The following is an 18,672-nucleotide window of genomic DNA, read 5'->3' as shown; positions in this document are numbered from 1 at the left end:
ATTAGAAATTCAGTTTTTTTCATTCTGCGAAATATTTTATGGTAGAGAACACGTTTTCTTTGGATAACATGCGGCAATTTTTTGTTACAAATTAAATCGCAATAGGATAAATTTTGTGATTTATAATTACTGTGTCTTTAAGTTTTAATCATTATTTCTGTAATATAGTTGAATAATTATTACATAATGGCTAATAGGTAAGTTAATTCTCTAATTAAGAACCCTTTGCGGCGTGCGTTTTCAATTAATTAGAAGATCTGTACATTTTTCTTAAAAGCTAATAAAAAGAGTAATAATAAATTTTATTTTTTAACTTATAAATTGATTATTATTATTATTATATGTGATCGATTTCGATTAATTTCTATTTAACTATATTTTATAACAATGTGGGGTACTTTACTTTTGAAATAATAACCTCAAGTGAAACTTTTTTATTTAAAATAATATTTTTTACCTAGGCGAAGTTGCAGAAGACTAAGTAGAATGTTGTATATATTTATTTCTTTGCATGAATCTTTTATATGGTTTCATATTTCATGACTAGTAATAATAAACGTAATCATTTGGTTACATAAATTACCAATATATATTTTTTCAGGTGTGACTGTAGTCAAAAAGGCTTGCTAGTTGGTATTGGTAATCCCTTGCTGGATATATCAGCTATTGTGGATGAATCCCTTCTTCAGAAATATGAACTGCAAGCCGATGGAGCCATCATGGCTGAAGACAAGCATATGCCACTCTACAAAGAGCTTATGGAAAAGTAAACATTATCATTGCGTATATACTATGTTGAATGATTTAAGCAAGATATAAGTTCTTTCTTGTGTAAAAAATCATAACCATGATAATTTGTCAGTCAAATCAAGAGTGTACTCCGTTTCGTGAAGTGAAGATTGGTGTTACATGCCTTGCAACTAATACTATTGTTGTTTTGCCAATAATAAATCTCAGGACAATAAGAACCACTACTTAACTACTTAGATATACTTAGATTAAATAGAAACTAAAAAAATGTCATTTAAAATATTATCAGAATTATTCATAAACAAATCAACTAGCCAGTTGGAAGAGTGCCCAATATGCTTATGAATGAATGAATTTTTTTTTGTAGAATTGATCACTTAGCAACTATATTCTTTGATTGAAATATAGAGGTTAATTTAAAAAAAAATATTAAATTGAATATTTCATTTATTAAAAATTCTTTACCATACTTATTACTGTAAGAATATAAAAACCATTCCCTTTAACTATTCCAGAAACAACAACATTATCCTTTTATTTATTATTCTATTCAGTATTTTGTATAATTGATGAGCATCTCATTTTTATAAATGAGATTATGAAAAGGACAGCATAAATTTAAATTTTCCTTATAAATAAACAAAACATAATAGCAACTTGTTGACAACAAATTTTTTAAAACTTACCTTAATGTAATAAAATTGTTAATTCCATAGATACAAAGCAGAATTCATAGCTGGTGGAAGTGTTCAGAATTCCTTACGTGTGGCACAATGGATCCTTAAGAAACCTCATGTATGCACATACTTTGGTTGTGTTGGCAATGACGATTACGCACGGATTTTAAGAGAAAGAGCAGAGTAAGTAAACACCAAATGATGGCGCGTTTCGTATGAGTGTGATTGTTCAAACTGAAAAAGTGTCCAGGTCTGATTGGATTAGATATTGTGTTTACATGAGAAGAACGAATCCGCGTGTAATGTTAGATGTAAGAACAATTAAAAATTCAAATAATCTTAGTCATCACTAAATTTTCTTTTAAAAATCTTAGCTCTTAACAGGTGATCAACAAACTCATGAATACAAAATCAAATCTATACTTATCTGTGGAAAAATTTATTTTGCTTGCAAAAAAAGTGTTATGCATTGTTGTTGTCTTTTGAAGAATTTGTATTTTAACCTTGACTAAAGACTTATTATTCAATAGTGGTTACGTTGTTAATTGCAAATTGTGCTATAAAATGAGCTGGTTCTAAATTATTTTTATATGTATGTCTTAATAGCAATTTTGATAAAATGTAAGTTTTCGTACTACGTTTATTCCACGTGTAGACATGATTGGATGGTATTGATTAAAATTTATCTCAAAATATGTTGCTAAGCGAAAAACGACGACGGCTGGACCTTAACATAATGATTTTATAGAGATAAAAAATGGAATTTATCATGATATTTATATTTTTCTAGTATTTTTGATTTTCGAAAAAACGATCAGTCTTTATGTCGTAGCATAGCAAAGTATTTCCTATGGTGATATGTAACTACTAAAAAGACAAAGTAAAACACTATATAAAGGCGAAACGAAATTCGCGAGTGCAGCTCGTTATAAAATAATTGTAGGTATGATTGGAATTAGTTTTATTAGATAACGTAACATGTTTTTATTTTCTACATAATAATATTTTAACTCTAGATTTCAGATATATATACATAATATATATACTATTGTTATAATTTCAGTAGGAACAGAGATTCATTTAGATTTCAATACTATCTTAGTTTGTGACGGCTATTATCAGTTCAAATAGCCATATCATAGATCAAATCGAGTCATGTTACTGTCGTGTCAAAAGATAATCATGATATTGTACACATTGAACGTCTATTTAATTTATAATTTGCCAACAGAAAAATCTCGTTATTTGCTTGATTATTATTTAGTTATTATCAACTAATCTAGCCTATGGTTAGTTAACTCCGAAGAATTAAATTTTCTCTTTTTGTCTGTTGGGATTTGAAGTTTTTAAGTTTGAAAGAAAACACTTTTTTTACGGAATTGAAGCTGTGTATTGTTATAAACTTAGAAGTTTCAATGTGTAAAAGCTATGTTAACAACAGACAATACTAGGTATTAAGATATTTAGTCTATAATCCAACAAAGACTCCTCAGAAGGATAACCTTTCTACCTTAACTTATAAAGGTTGTATTGTTTTTCGGAATTTTTATAAGTTTCAGAGAGGAATGAATATATAATCGACTTTAATTACTTTCAGTATTTGTTTAATTCTACCGTTTCGCTCATCGCAAACAATCATTTCGACTTTGTAAATTTTTTACGGTGATAAGGTATTTTGCATATAAATTGAACACGGCTATACTGTATTGTGTAAAATAGTTGCATTACGAATTGAAAATGAACAATCGAATGAACATATACTATATTATTTAATGTTTTATTTAACAGGCATTCATTAGACTTTTACACACAAAAAGGTCGGGATCGGTCGGTCGGAGCGCAAATTGTAATACATTTTAATTATAAACAATTATACGTGAAATGTTTAATATAGGGACACCTCGACACACGAGTTACCGTTCGTTCTGTAACCTTGCCTAATACATACAATTTCCCCTTTGAAATTAATTGAAATGCGATTCATCCGTTCCAGCATCCAAAACACCACCTCAGGTCTTGAAGTAAAAACTTCTTTAGCATCGTTGTGATTTTCGAAAAATTCGACAGCAAAAACACAGACATATAAATTCATAAGCTTTAATGTGGGAGAAAATAAGCATTATAACCTTTAATTAGTGTGTATTTGATCTTTTTTTGTATTAAAAATAGATGAAATTTATCAATTTTATTACGTTTAATACATTAATTATAAAAACTTTTTGAAGAGAAATCTTCTTACTACACTAATTTAAAGTTTATTAACTGTATAATACTTTCTATCTCATTGTCTGTCTCTCTTTACTGTCGCTTTTTCGTTTCATCGCCTTTCAATTAACTATTTTAGTTCTTTTTACTGAAATTAAAGATAACATATTTAACTTCAAAGTTAAAATTTAAAATTGAAAGAAAAGTCTTACTACATTTAGATAGTGAAGTGAAGTCTAATTTACATATGATTAATTATAAAAACTTTATTGATTATTGTACTTCGAAATGAATAATTATCAAACTTAAAAATTAAAATTACATTCGTCTCATCTTGAAACAAATTTTTTTGAAGATTTCACTTCTACCACATGTAAATTGCACACATGTTTTTCTTTGTCAAGTGTTTTTCAATAAGAATTAGATTTCACGCTTTAATTCAATAGACATCATCTTCGGACCCATGGTTATAAAAATAAATGTGATAATGTTCTATGAAAGCAAAAAACGCTTATCAAAATGCGTCGAAAACGAAGGGAAAGCAAACAGACTGTGGTGGAAGATACTGTTAGTGTACTGTGCGGTTCCACGTTGTTCTTATCTCAAAGCATAATATCGCTTGTATCTCAAAACACTCGTATATACATACCTCTGTACTCTAATACGTACGAGACTTCTTTGAAATTAATTTACTTTAAAATATAGGAGTGATATCATTGTGTAAAGCAAAGTACTACAAAAATAATTATGGTGTCAGTCAATTAGATTCAATCTGTACCTATTAAATATAAGTGGTTACACGTTGAAGAGCAATTTTAATAACGTTTATTGGCGTTTGTTTATCACTATCTCAAAACAAGCCAATGTTCGCGATTTTATTCTTATATTCTTTCAAATAACGAAGTTAATATTTAAATTATTAGCGCCGGGCAACGGCCTCGAGTCGCTCATAAATATGAGGATATTTCCGAAGTAGTTGTCGCCCTCGTCCAGTGGAGACGCCAACCCTTTAAGACAAAACCAAAGTTCCTTTTTAGGAAAGGGGATTTTCGGGACTCCTCTGCTGCATAGCCTCTCGGTCACATGGCTACTTGATTGCGTGCCTGATAGTATATGACAGGGGGTACCTGTTTATGAAAATAATAATTAATTGTATTTTCCGTTATTTCGTGTTTGACGTTTCGTTGCAAATCTATCGAAATTAAATTGAAATTAACGTTACAAGCTCTTACATTCCATGAAATTTAGGAAAATATTTGTTTTGTTCACGTTTAAAAACTAAGTCTTGGTGCACCGTTGAATGGAGTAACTGAACTACGCTTTCGTCCCGTTCTTTACTTTAAAAGTACTTTAGTTTAAAACGGTGTAATTGACCGATTTACTGTACTGTAGTGTTACTGTGAGGAAAATTTCTGGAGGAAGGCTTCCTCTATGTTCCTTCAGTACGCCCTACCCTGGCTTCTCTGTATCCACTGAGAGCCAACCTCCTTGACGATGTCGTCAGTCTGTTTTCAAGGAGACAAAAACAAAAACTGTTTGGCTACTTATTATTGTTATATATATATTTTATTATTTTTTGACTCGACTTGAACATTTCCCTTGATGTTTTAAGTTATAAAGCTTCTACTGAATGTAAATTACAAGGAAAATTTATAGAGACACTCTAGTTCAATGTGCACCAAACTTTTTTGTCCCATGCCCCACCTTTTTAAAATTCAACATACATGTAACATACATAATTTGTAATATTAAAAAGTTTAATTGTTCACGTAAGTAACTTAAATTATGGGTTTGAGGAAAAAATAACTAATGAGTAAATTTTCAAAGCATGTACTGAATACTGAAATTAAAATTCCAAATAGTTTTCATAAATTTTAGAAAAATCCCCCTTAACAACCGAATTGGGAAATACTGCTCTACATTAAAATCTCACTAGGTTATATAACAGTGTTTGTGAAGCAATAAGCATAAATATATTTTTACGCGTTTCATGGTTTATAGGTTATCAGTTATCTATATATAAGTAGATAAACGCCCCTTCACATAACTAAAGATAAACCTACTTAGTGTTTTAGAATCTATTTTAATATTGTTAAAAGCTAAATCTTGATACCACTGACCTTTTGAATAATTTCTTTGGTTAAGAGATGTCAGGTTCATTCACTGTACGAATTAGTGTTATTATTTTATATAAAACGGGTCAAACAGACAGGAGGCTCACCTGATGTTAAGAGATACCGCCGCCCATGGGCACTCTCAATGCCAGAGGGCTCGCGAGTGTGTTGCCGGCCTTTTTAGAATTGGTACGCTCTTTTCTTGAAGGACCCTAAGTCGAATTGGTTCGGAAATACTTCAGTGGGCAGCTGGTTCCACATAGCGGTGGTTCGCGGCAAATACTTATGAAACTCTCAGTTGTGAAACGTTTCCGTATTTAAATATTTCCGAACATATGAACCAAAATCATTAGCTAATACGGGAAGAATAAAAGAATTAAATACTAGACTTAAGTTAGATCAATGTAATAAAAACCTAACTTGAAAATTAATACATTGAAAATGTTTAGAACTGGCCAGTTAGAAACATTGCTAACGAAAACATTTTTCAATTTTAGAACTCTTTGGTAACCTAATGTAGTATATTACATTCATTTGTCATTTGTTTATGTGAATTGGCGGGAAATCTAAAACTCTTGTTATACGTAAAAATGAACCTAACGCGAGAAAATTATCGGTTAATGATTTATTGACTTTCGTTTTGGGCTTACTCAACAACAAAGCTACTAGCATTTCTTAATGAAGCGATTAGCATTTCTTAATGAAGCCCCATCTCGGGCCACTATTTACAATTGGTTTTAACGAGTTTAAGCGTGGACGTAGTAATCTCAATGATGATCCGCGCGAGGGCCGTCTTTTAACAGCGACTACTGAAGATAACATCAGTACTGTGCGACGCATGATAAAGGAAGATAAGAGAGTGACCTATCAGCAGATACGTGCAAGCCTAGGCATTGGTATGAGTCAAGTTCAAAAAATATTACACGAACATTTAGGCGTCAGGAAGCTTTGTACCAGATGGATTCTCGCATGAAGATGAAGGATGAATTCCCGGATGAAGTCGCATGGACTGCTGTCGTCAAATGTTAGATAAGTTCAGATATATTGCTATGAACCCGAAACCAAAAGACAATCAGCTCAGTGGGTGTTTCCTTTTGAGGATCGGACAACTAAAGGAAAGAAAGGAAGAAGTCGAGGGAAAGAGATGATTGCCTCATTCTGGTCGGCAAGATCATTTCGGGACTGTTGTGCTAGAAGATGGAAGGACAGTTACTGAAGACTGGTATGTCAATCGCTGTTTGTATTGGAAAAAATTCGACAGCGGCGCCCTTGGAGCAGGATCGTCCTTCATCACGACAATGCTTCAGCACACTCCGCAAAACGGACTGTTGAATATTTGACTATGGCAGGTGTGGAGATTTAGAGTCATCCGCCATACAGTCCAGATCTGGAGGACTGCAACTTTCATTTATTCCCAAGAACTAAAGATAAAATTCGAGGTATTCGCTTTACGAGCCCTAAAGATGCGGTGATAGCGTACGAAAATGTCATAGAAGAGACCCCTAAGGAACCCTGCTTTCTCAGTGGTTCCATCGAATACGACAATGTGTAAAAAGGAACGGAGATTATATCGAAAAACCAAAGTATTATGTAATGTAGAAAGTTGTCAAACTTTCTACATTAAGCCGGTTTTCAATTTCTAAACATTTTCATAGTGAATTGAGAACTAACGTCGACTCAATTATTAAGGTGGAATATTATAAGGTATTTTACATACATTTTATATAGCTATTTCTAACATTAAAAAATGCAAAAAATCAACAACAGTGTATGATAATTAATATTTAAAAAATAAAAACAAATTTTACATTGACAGATTACCAGAGCATATTGTGTCTATAAGATTATTTAGAAATTATGATTCATATGCTCTTACATTCTCAATACTTGTTTTAATTATACGTTTTTTCCTTTCTTTGTTACTGTATAGTATTTGTAGATTAGCCCCTTTACTATATAGACGAAATCGCATGATAGACAAGGCCGGCCCCTTCTAATAAATAACGTTTTTTTTTTAAATATGTATTACTGAATGACAACTACTTTACAGAAAATTACAGAAAACTAACCATTCAACACGGAGAAAACTAATTATTATAAGCCTAATACAATAATCTATATTGTTACGAGCTAGGGGATCGGATAGAAAATGCCGTAGATTTCTTCAAAGGTTTATTTCTTAATAAATCAATGAGGAATTTATGGGCATAAATTAATTGCAGAAATGCACTAATAGCACACAAAAACACAGTCACTAATTACTTCACTTATGCACACTTCACACAGTACTTTATCACTTATATTCACTTTATCGCTTCGGTGTTTCGCTCTTGTTATCGCATTCAAAACTAAGTGACTAGTCGCGTTTCGGCTCGCTTATATATCCCTGGGAATAATTCTAAACAATATTCGAGAACTTTCTAGGCGGGCTTGCTACTGAGTAGCGATTGCACAATTCTTGAACGTTCGCACTCTTTGTCTCTTTCGCACGTTGCTCCGTCCTTGTCGTACGGCGTTCTAGAGTGCTCGTCTAGTTTCGAGAAAGTTCTGATCTTCTCTCTCTCTCTCTCGTATCATTTCGTCCTTGTCTCACACCTAGAAAGTTCGGTCTAGAATATTCCTTCATCAAAGGGGTATAACTAGGCCTGAAAACGCCTGAAAACGGGTCTCCTGAAAACTGCACCACTCGACTACACATGTTCTGAAACCGACTGAAAAAAGGTTTCAGCTTCCTGAAAACTAGGGTAACATTATGAAAATTACAATTTTCTAATATGTGATTGACCCTCTCCTGAAACGGTCAGAAATCATATTACAGCCTGCTGAAAAGTTCTCTAACTAGTGGAAAAATCTAGAAACATGCAGTCGACCCGTCTTCGTAACACTACCCCCTCCTTAGACATGCTCGTCCCGAGCATCATTACATCCTTTATAGGGAGCCAATCGATTTATGTGAACGACTTTCGGTCCTTTCCTTAAACCACCCATTTTCTTTATGCGATAGGTAACGTCATTTATCTTCGTGACTATCGTGTATGGACCGTCCCAGTCAGCTTGAAGCTTTGGTGATTTGCCTTTTCGTTTTGTTGGGTTATGGAGCCATACTTGCGAGCCTTCTTTAAATTCTATGTGATTCGTCTTTCTGTCATACCTAATCTTCGTAGTCTCACTTATTTTACTTTGCGATGCACGTACGTGTTCATGGATTTCGTCCAGTTTATTACGCGGATCCGCAGCATATTCTGTAACACTCTCCGGTGTGTCAGGTGGTCGCCCAGTTACAATATCCGCTGGTAATCTAAGTTGTCTCCCAAACATGGCTAAAGCAGGAGTAACATTTGTGGTTTCATGAACCGCAGACCGGTATGACATTAAAAATAATGGAATATACTTGTCCCAGTCTTTTTGATGATTGTCCACCAGTTTTGCCAAGTGCCTTTCCAAAGTTTGATTGAAGCGTTCCACCATTCCATCTGACTGTGGGTGATATGGAGTAGTCCGCGTCTTATGAATTCCCATTAATCGGCATAATTCTTGAAATAGTAGAGACTCAAAATTTCTTCCCTGATCACTGTGCATTTCCAAGGGTACTCCAAATCTAGAGAATACGTCATTTACAAGTATCTCAGCTACTGTAACTGCCTCTTGATTGGGAATAGGGAATACTTCGGGCCACTTCGTAAAATAGTCCATAACAACCATGATGTACTTATTTCCTTTTTCTGTTAACGGAAATGGTCCAGCTATGTCAACTGCTATCCTCTCCCATGGAGCTCCGACATTGTATTTCTTCATACTCGCTCTAGATCTCGACTGTGGGCCTTTAACAGCTGCACAAGCTTTACATTTTCGAATCCAGTCTTCTACATCTTCGCGGCAATGTATCCAATAAAATCTCTCTTTAATTTTCAAAAGAGTCCTTTTTACACCTAAGTGTCCGCCTGATGAGCCGTCATGAAACATTTCCAATATGTTGCGAATCTTGGCTCTTGGCACAACTAACTGTAGATGAGACGCATCCCCACGAGCGTTTTCCCATTTACGACATAACACCCCATTATGAAGAACTAAGCTATCCCATTGAGCCCAGTAACTCTTGGTCGTGGTGCTAGTAGATGCAACATCATTCCATCGCGGCTTTATAGCTGAAGTTTTCATCCAGTCCAGAATTGGTTTAATGTCAGAGTCTTGTTGTTGCTCTTCTTGAATTAATTTACCACACCAATCTGGACTAATGGTATCCGTTCTTAGTATCCTCACATGTGCAACCTCTCTACCTTCGTGTCTTGTACAATGTTTACAGTCTTCTTCACATGGCCTACGAGACAATGCATCTGCGTTCCCGTGCGCTCTACCCTTGCGATGTTCAGTAGCAAAGTCATACTCTTGCAATTGTTCGATCCATCGAGCCACTTGTCCTTCTGGGTTCTTGAACTGAAGTAGCCATTTTAATGCAGCATGATCTGTTCTAAGACGGAACTTGCGACCTAGTAAGTATTTACTGAAATGCTGCAGCGTCTTCACAACAGCCAGTAGTTCCCTCCGAGTGACACAATAGTTTCGTTCTGGTTTCGATAACGACTTGCTGAAGTAGGCTATTACTTCCTCGCGATCACCTTTTACCTGTGATAGTACACCTCCGATGCCAATTCCACTGGCATCTGTATCTACCACATATTCGCAATCATGGTCCGGGTAGCCTAGTATCGGAGTCTCACATAGTCGGTTCTTGAGCTCATTAAATGCAACTTCACACTCTCCATCCCATGTGAATTTCCTCTTCTCTTCAGTGAGTTTGTGAAGAGGTTTTGCAATATCCGCGAAATTTTTCACGAATCTTCGGTAGTAAGAGCATAAACCTAAGAAAGCACGGACTTCAGTTTTATCTTTAGGTACTGGCCATTCCTTCACCGCCACTATCTTCTCGGGATCTGTTCGAACTCCGTCCTGAGATATAATGTGACCCAAGTAGCTCACTTCTCTTTTGAAAAATAAACATTTCTTTGGACTTAATTTCAGGTTGGCTTTATGAAGTCTGGTGAGCACCCGTTGCAGATTCCGTATGTGATCTTCAAAATTTCTCCCAATGATGACTACATCATCCAAGTACACTAAGCAGGCTTGTCCTATCAGTCCTGACAGTACTTTCTCCATTAGTCTTTCAAAGGTAGCAGGCGCATTGCAAAGCCCAAACGGCATAACTTTAAACTGCCATAGTCCTTTTCCAGTTGAGAACGCTGTCTTCTCTGTATGACTTGGGTCTATCTCCACCTGCCAGTACCCACTTTTCAAGTCTAAAGTTGTAAACCATTTTGCCCCACTTAAGGTATCCAAGGTGTCATCTATTTTTGGTAAGGGGTAACTGTCCTTCTTTGTGATATCGTTAAGACGACGGTAGTCGACGCAGAACCTTAAACTGTTATCCTTTTTCTTGACTAAAACTACTGGAGAGCACCAAGGGCTGGAAGATGATTCGATGACATTATGGTTTGACATTTCCGTAATCATCTTATCTATATTTTTTTCATATGCGACAGGTACTCGTCGCGGTCGCAAACGTATCGGTCTTTCGGTTCCAGTCTCAATTCGATGTTTAACGACACCTGTCCTTCCTAGATCTCCATCGTGTGTAGCAAACATGTCTGAAAATGACTTCAATAGTGCCTTTGCTTTCAACATTTCTCCTTTCGACAAGGATTCCTTACAACCCTCTAATACTTCTTGAACTATATCTCGTTGTTTACTGACTGTACTATTTTCAGTGATGGATCTATAGACGTCATACCCACCCTGCAATGTATTCCCTTTTAGAGAAACTACCTCATCTCTACACTTGAACGTACCGTTCTCCAAGTCAATCTTACAGTTGTAATGCTTCATGAAGTCTAAACCGATAATACAGTCATCCACGATGTCAGCAATAACCACCTTATGTCTGTATGATCTTCCCCCAATCTTGAAGGTAGCGATACCTTCCCCTCGAACGGTTATGTGCTGACCAGTAGCTGTAAGGAGCTGTACATTTCCACCAGAAAGGCTTTTGTAAAATGACTTCAGAAGTTGGTATCTAATTACTGTCCGGGAAGCTCCAGTATCAAGGGTTAACTCACACCTACATCCGTTAACTTCTCCATCGATAACAATGGTATTCCCATCCTGAGTTTGAGTGATCATAACTTTTGGGGCCTTCCTTACAGAACCGGCCAGCACCCGCCCCTTGGTCCTGGCTTCTACTCGTTTCCCTGCCGCTGTTCAGCGGCAGTCACACCCGCTGCTTCCGGTTCCTCACGTCTAGGCGAAATAAAGTTTCGCCTCTGAGATCTTTTTTAGGGCATGAAAACCTCATATGTCCTATTTCCCCACAGAGGTAACAGGTGGGTCCACGTTGGGAACTTGGTTTTTCCGTGACAGCCCTGATGCGGTTAGGTCGATGATCCTTGCAAAATGCTTCCACCTCCAACGCATGGGCAAGAGCATCCTTAAGGTCCTTATGGTGACCAAGGTTCACAGCCATTCGAATTTCACGGTCTCGAATACCGTCGACAAAAGCTTGAACCAACATCTTGTCTGCAACATCTGGTGAGGATGCGTAGGCCTTCCTTACCAGCTTCTCTATTTCAAGTCCCCATTTTTGCAAACTTTCATTTGTCTGTTGTATTCTATCCTTCAATTGCGCCCTATAAACGTGCTCTAAATGTGCGTCTCCATACCGTGATTCCAGAGCATCTAGCAGTTGCTTCAACGTCACCTTACCTTGCTTGGTATCTAATATGGAGAGGGCTTCGTCTCGCAGTCCCAGAATAAGGGCGGTAACAGCTTGATCGTCAGTCCACCCGTTTGACTCTGCTACAGTCTCAAACTGCAGCTTGTACGCGCCCCAAGAAGATGTACCATCAAAGGGAGGCACTTTCAGATATCCAGATGGTGCAACAGTCGTGACAACACCAGTGGTCTTCAGGCATTGGATTTCATTTTCTATTCCAAGGATACGTTTATCCTGCTTGGATAGCTTACAATCCATATCAGATTCCAAATTCTCGATTTTTTTATCTACCTGCACTTTCAGGTCACAAAGTTTTTCTCCGATACGGCGAGCCTGTTCTTCCATCACTTGGCGTGTATGTTCTTCTTGACGGCGTGCCTGGTCTTCCATCATTTGTCTTGTCTGTTCTTCCTGACGGCGTGCCTGTTCTTCCTGACGGCGTGCCTGTTCTTCCTGACGGCGTGCCTGTTCTTCCATCATTTGCTGCAGAGCAAGGAGGATGTTACCATCGTTACTTTCACCCATCCCGCGGTTTGCATCGAAACTTTGTCGCCGGGCGGCGTCGCGTGCTGATTGCGCCCTTGTCTGCACTCCCTCCGCAGCTGGAGACTCTGCCACAGACTCCTCTTGATTTTCCCTTGGAGTAATTGGCATGTTTCTATCCCACTTCTGACACCAAAATGTTACGAGCTAGGGGATCGGATAGAAAATGCCGTAGATTTCTTCAAAGGTTTATTTCTTAATAAATCAATGAGGAATTTATGGGCATAAATTAATTGCAGAAATGCACTAATAGCACACAAAAACACAGTCACTAATTACTTCACTTATGCACACTTCACACAGTACTTTATCACTTATATTCACTTTATCGCTTCGGTGTTTCGCTCTTGTTATCGCATTCAAAACTAAGTGACTAGTCGCGTTTCGGCTCGCTTATATATCCCTGGGAATAATTCTAAACAATATTCGAGAACTTTCTAGGCGGGCTTGCTACTGAGTAGCGATTGCACAATTCTTGAACGTTCGCACTCTTTGTCTCTTTCGCACGTTGCTCCGTCCTTGTCGTACGGCGTTCTAGAGTGCTCGTCTAGTTTCGAGAAAGTTCTGATCTTCTCTCTCTCTCTCTCGTATCATTTCGTCCTTGTCTCACACCTAGAAAGTTCGGTCTAGAATATTCCTTCATCAAAGGGGTATAACTAGGCCTGAAAACGCCTGAAAACGGGTCTCCTGAAAACTGCACCACTCGACTACACATGTTCTGAAACCGACTGAAAAAAGGTTTCAGCTTCCTGAAAACTAGGGTAACATTATGAAAATTACAATTTTCTAATATGTGATTGACCCTCTCCTGAAACGGTCAGAAATCATATTACAGCCTGCTGAAAAGTTCTCTAACTAGTGGAAAAATCTAGAAACATGCAGTCGACCCGTCTTCGTAACAATATGAACAAAGAACTTTAGACTATGTTATTCCAGATTTCAGAAACTGGCTACAAACTTCAATTCGTAATGAGTTACAATAAAACAATATTGAATTTAAATTAATAAATAATTCACAACAATCGAATCGAATAAAAATTCTCGTCGAAAACAGGTTTCTTGCATAGGAGTTACTTATAATTTTATCATTTATGTCATTGATCAAAGACAATACTGGACTTTTAGTTTAAAAGATTTAAATGTGTAGTACGTCCCGGTGGACAAAAAAAACTGTGTCTAGTTTGTGTTTCCTATACGCTATTGTAAACTTGTCTTTCTTTATGATCATGTATAAAATAAATAAATCGATTATACAGGTTGGCCAAAAAGTCGTGGATCAAACGCAACTAGGGGTTAGATCGGGTCATCAGCTGCAAAAAATTGTTTTACAGGAGGTCCTTAAACTCGACCCCTGCAGAGTTATAATTTATTTTGCGTTTGTATTTTCGTCCTAAATAGAAATTAGAGCCAATCGTGGCCATGTGTAATACCTTTTCAGAATCCCTATTAAACGCCAAACCACCAAAACTTGTAATACAGGGTCACTTTTCGGTAGAGTATTTTTTTTTCATAGCAGTGTTGTCCTAGTGGCTCCAGCGTGCGACTCTCATCTCTGAGGTCGTAGGTTCGATCCCCGGCTGTGCACCAATGGATTTTCTTTCTATGTGCGCATTTAACATTAGCTCCAACGGTGAAGGAAAACGTCGACGGCGTGTGTTAGGCACAAAAGGCTGATCACCTACTTGCCTATTCGATTTACAAATGATCATGAAACAGATACAGAAATCTAAGGCCGGGACCTAAAAAAAGGTTTTAGCGCCATTGATTTATTTATTTTCTCAGTGGGGTCGGAAATAAACATAAAGTTGTGATTTGAGAAATTTTCATAGATGGGGTCATCTAACCCCTAGTTGTTATATAACTATATATAAGCCGTCGTGGTGTTAAATAAATCATAAATTAGAAACTTTGAACTCAAAGCGTAACTTAGATGTTTTCAGCTTAATTTTACTCTTTTGTGCGCACTCTAGTCCCCCACTTACCACTTCCAGGGCAGAAGGAGTAACAGTCCGATACCAAGTAACAGACGAAGCACCAACGGGAACATGCGCGGTACTGGTTACGGGGACACATAGGTCGTTATGTGCTAACCTTGCTGCAGCACAAAAGTTCACACCAGATCATTTGGGGAAGGAAGATTGTCGGAAGAGCATTGCCAGCGCAAAGTTCTTCTATACATCGGTAAGATATTGCCTTAATTAATTTTTTTTAGAGATGTCTGTGTGATCCTGTGTTGAAATTATTTTTGGGGAGATCAGTCATCGAAGTTGGAAGAACTAGTGCAAAATATTTTTGATTTTAGATAAATATTAGATATTGTTTTCTTACGGAGTTATTGATTTTGAGATCTTCGCCGATATGACATATACAGTACCAGTACAGCTTGGTGAAGAAACCCATGAGAAGTAAAAAAGCTCTTTCGAACGATGACATTTGTATTAAAAAAGTACACAATATTTATAAATCAAAATAATCTGTATCGTCGAAGAACAAAAAAATTATATTTTTAATTCTATTTGCAGGGTTTCTTCGTAGCAGTTTCACCCGAGTCTATTATGCAGCTCGCCAAACATGCGCATGAGCATTCACATACATTCGTTATGAATTTGAGTGCACCTTTTGTTTCCCAGTTCTACAAGGAACCATTATCACAAATTATGCCATATGTGGATGTTTTATTTGGTAACGAATCTGTAAGTAGTATTTTTATAGTTTATCTATGTTTATATATCCTGTAATCCATTAAGAGACATTTTTATTTAGTATCGCGATATATTATCACCTTTCAAGATAAAAGGGTACCATTTCTAATTTCTAAGAGGGCGGAAATGTGTTAGTGAGCCTTCTGGCAGTGTGAATGACCTTGTTCGTTATCACTTAACATCAGGTGAATCCCCTGCCGGTTCCTCCCTGTTCTCTAAAAAATCACCATATCAACAAGTGTTAACACACATCAAAAAGGATGAGGTTCGAAGGCATAACCTCAAGGTGGTGTTTCAACCACAATATTCAAACAATTTATTTATTATATTGTGATTGCAAAGTAATCAAATTTATCTTATCAGTGATTGTCACTTATCTTGTTACCTAATGAAAATAACATTATGCTCTATTATGGCTGAAGATTCTAATAATTCTCTATGGTCTAAAGTTATGAAAATTTAGACTGTTTAAATAAAGCTCTATTTAATTTCCAACCATTACAATAAGTAGAATATACAGGCTATGTATACTATATATATATATTCTTGTTATCCTATAACAAACTACCTTTAATAATGTCGGTTGGTTTATTCATGGGGAAAAAGGCCAGCTTTTTCCAACTATCTCTGTCCGTGGCCTTCTTGCTCCATTCGCTTCCTATTACTGCTTCTATTTCATCTATCCACCTTTCTTTTTTTTTATTTTGTTAAATATATGATAGACATTCCATGTAAATATGTTACAAAAAATATGTTTGAATAAGGACTTAGACCAATTATTATGGCTTTATTAATGTTCGTTCGAATCAATAAAATGTCATCAAATCAACTCATTAAAAATGTAAAATCAATATTATACAGACTTTTAATCATACTTTTCAGCAATACTACAATACTGATGATATTATAATTTAGATAAAATAAATACTCCTATAAAATATTTAAGAAGTATGCTTAAGTAAATTTCTAATGTTATTTAAAAAAACACTAGATACATCCCTATATAACAACAAATAATATTTATAAAAAATCATTTTCAGGAAGCAGAAGCATTTGCACAAGCCTTCAATATAACTGAAACGGATTTGCAGCAAGTAGCCCTCCAAATAGCCGCTTTACCAAAGCTTAATTCGCGAAATCGCGTCGTTGTAATCACCCAAGGAAAGGACCCGGTCATTTTAGTGGAGGGACCCAAAATATCCTTAATACCAGTTATTTATTTGACCCGGGAACAAATTGTGGACACCAACGGTGCCGGGGATGCGTTCACGGGGGGTTTTCTAAGTCAATTAGTTATGGGAAAGTCCCACGAAACGTGTGTCAAATGTGGTATATACAGTGCAACTCATATTATACAGCATTCGGGCTGCACTGTTAGTGGTGAAAGTGATTTCCATGAATAATTTTACTAAGCCACTCAACTTGCTATAATTTTCATATGAACGGGTAGATTTTAAAAATTAAGAGTTAGAGATTTCTTAAGTTTTAAAATGCACTAAAATCTAAAGTTATATATATTGTACCATTAAAAGAATGTTGCTATGTCAATGTGACCATTGCTTTTTAATCAACAATATTGAAGAAATATCAATGATATAGGTACTTTTACTTGATAATAAATCTATATATGTTTTTGAGTGAAGCCTAACGTTGTAATTGTTGTTAAAATGATTTTAAATTATTTTGTATGTTCAGTAATTCTAATATGCAGCAATAAATATGGATGAAAAGCAATATGTGAATTTCTTGTAAATGTCTCGATGTAACATTCTTTACTATGTAAGTTTAACTTAATGTTCTTTCGATTGTTATGAATTCAATTCAATTGTATTAGCCTTAAAAAGTAAGAAAGAAATAACATAACATGAGTTAATTTTGCATAGAGACAATTGAGCAATGTATATTTTAATGTATTTTGATAGAATTTTTTTCAATTCTACTGCAGTGTTGATAATAAATAGACATCTTTAAAAGAAAATCGGTAACATGAATAATTATAAAATATTGTGCTAAAAGTATGTTAACATTAATACAAGTATAGTTTTAAGCACTGTCGAAACATTTGCTAAACTAAACTAGTCTAACTTTGAGTAACAACTCAAAGGACCTTAAAGTTTCTGTTAAAGTATAAGTTACAATTACAGTACAGATTTTAGTTTAATGCACAATATTACATCAAAAAGAAATTGTTACCAGATCTGTAAGATAGTTTGAAGTGTTTGTACTTATGAGCTATGGATGATATGAATAAATAGTTTTTTTTAAATAACTTTATCATTTTTATCTGGCAAAATATGCCTATGAATCGAATTCCACCACGTTTTAGAAGTACAGTACTCCTTCTTGGTGCTGTCTCCACTCTGATCTACCTTATCCTAAGATCCAGGTGGCATTCTTAAGAAACTAGTTAAGATGCTGACGAGTTTAAGCTTTTAACAGATAATTAATTTTTTGTACCATGACCTATAAACTAAAACATTGGATTCGCAAGAACAATAATGTTTATGGTTTCTTAGTTTAGAAATTTGCTTCACTTTAAAACATGCTTCGACAGATGATTCTATAATAATAAATAAAATCTAAAAAAAAATTAAATAAGTAAGCTAGTTTAAAATAATAAATGATATTTTAGGGAATAATGTTTTATTGTTTTTGTTATGCTACCTAAATGCCTATCTAACTAATTGTTTAAATATTATTAAACATAGTTTTTGCAATTATGTGTAGGTACACTGATATATTCAACGAGTCAAGGTCATTTATCTATAGCAAATTATAAGCTCGACATCTTCGAAGGGGATTGTCGTCTTATTTGTTATCTCCATCGAATGTTTAATAATTTCTTCATAATCACAATCCTAAACTCAATACTCTTTAATATCCGAAATATAAAATCTATGAAGTTTTAACTACATTAG

General features: G+C 35.5%; 1 protein-coding gene across 1 annotated transcript; it reads left to right on the top strand.

Annotated features, from left to right (window-relative positions):
• Positions 1 to 15: 15 nt before the first annotated feature.
• On the top strand, positions 16 to 18,023 carry LOC123713015 (adenosine kinase-like). Its single transcript, XM_045666482.1, has 6 exons — positions 16 to 197; positions 602 to 766; positions 1,467 to 1,610; positions 15,044 to 15,233; positions 15,575 to 15,745; positions 16,795 to 18,023. The coding sequence occupies exons 1-6, from the start codon at positions 187 to 189 to the stop codon at positions 17,155 to 17,157; spliced, it is 1,044 nt and encodes a 347-aa protein (XP_045522438.1). The 5' UTR covers positions 16 to 186; the 3' UTR covers positions 17,158 to 18,023.
• The last annotated feature ends 649 nt before the right edge of the window (positions 18,024 to 18,672 follow it).

This window comes from Pieris brassicae, chromosome 8 (assembly GCF_905147105.1).
Source record: "Pieris brassicae chromosome 8, ilPieBrab1.1, whole genome shotgun sequence".
Classification (NCBI taxonomy): Eukaryota; Metazoa; Arthropoda; class Insecta; order Lepidoptera; family Pieridae; genus Pieris; species Pieris brassicae.
The sequence above is the reverse complement of the archived record's forward strand: the minus strand, read 5'-3'. Positions and strand labels throughout refer to the sequence as shown.

What these genes read in the sequence shown, in the direction of transcription:
- LOC123713015 (XM_045666482.1), top strand. An exon ending in TACAAAGAGCTTATGGAAAA is followed by an intron (nt 767 to 1,466) that starts GTAAACATTATC and finishes TTAATTCCATAG; the next exon opens with ATACAAAGCAGAATTCATAG. An exon ending in ATTTTAAGAGAAAGAGCAGA is followed by an intron (nt 1,611 to 15,043) that starts GTAAGTAAACAC and finishes TACCACTTCCAG; the next exon opens with GGCAGAAGGAGTAACAGTCC.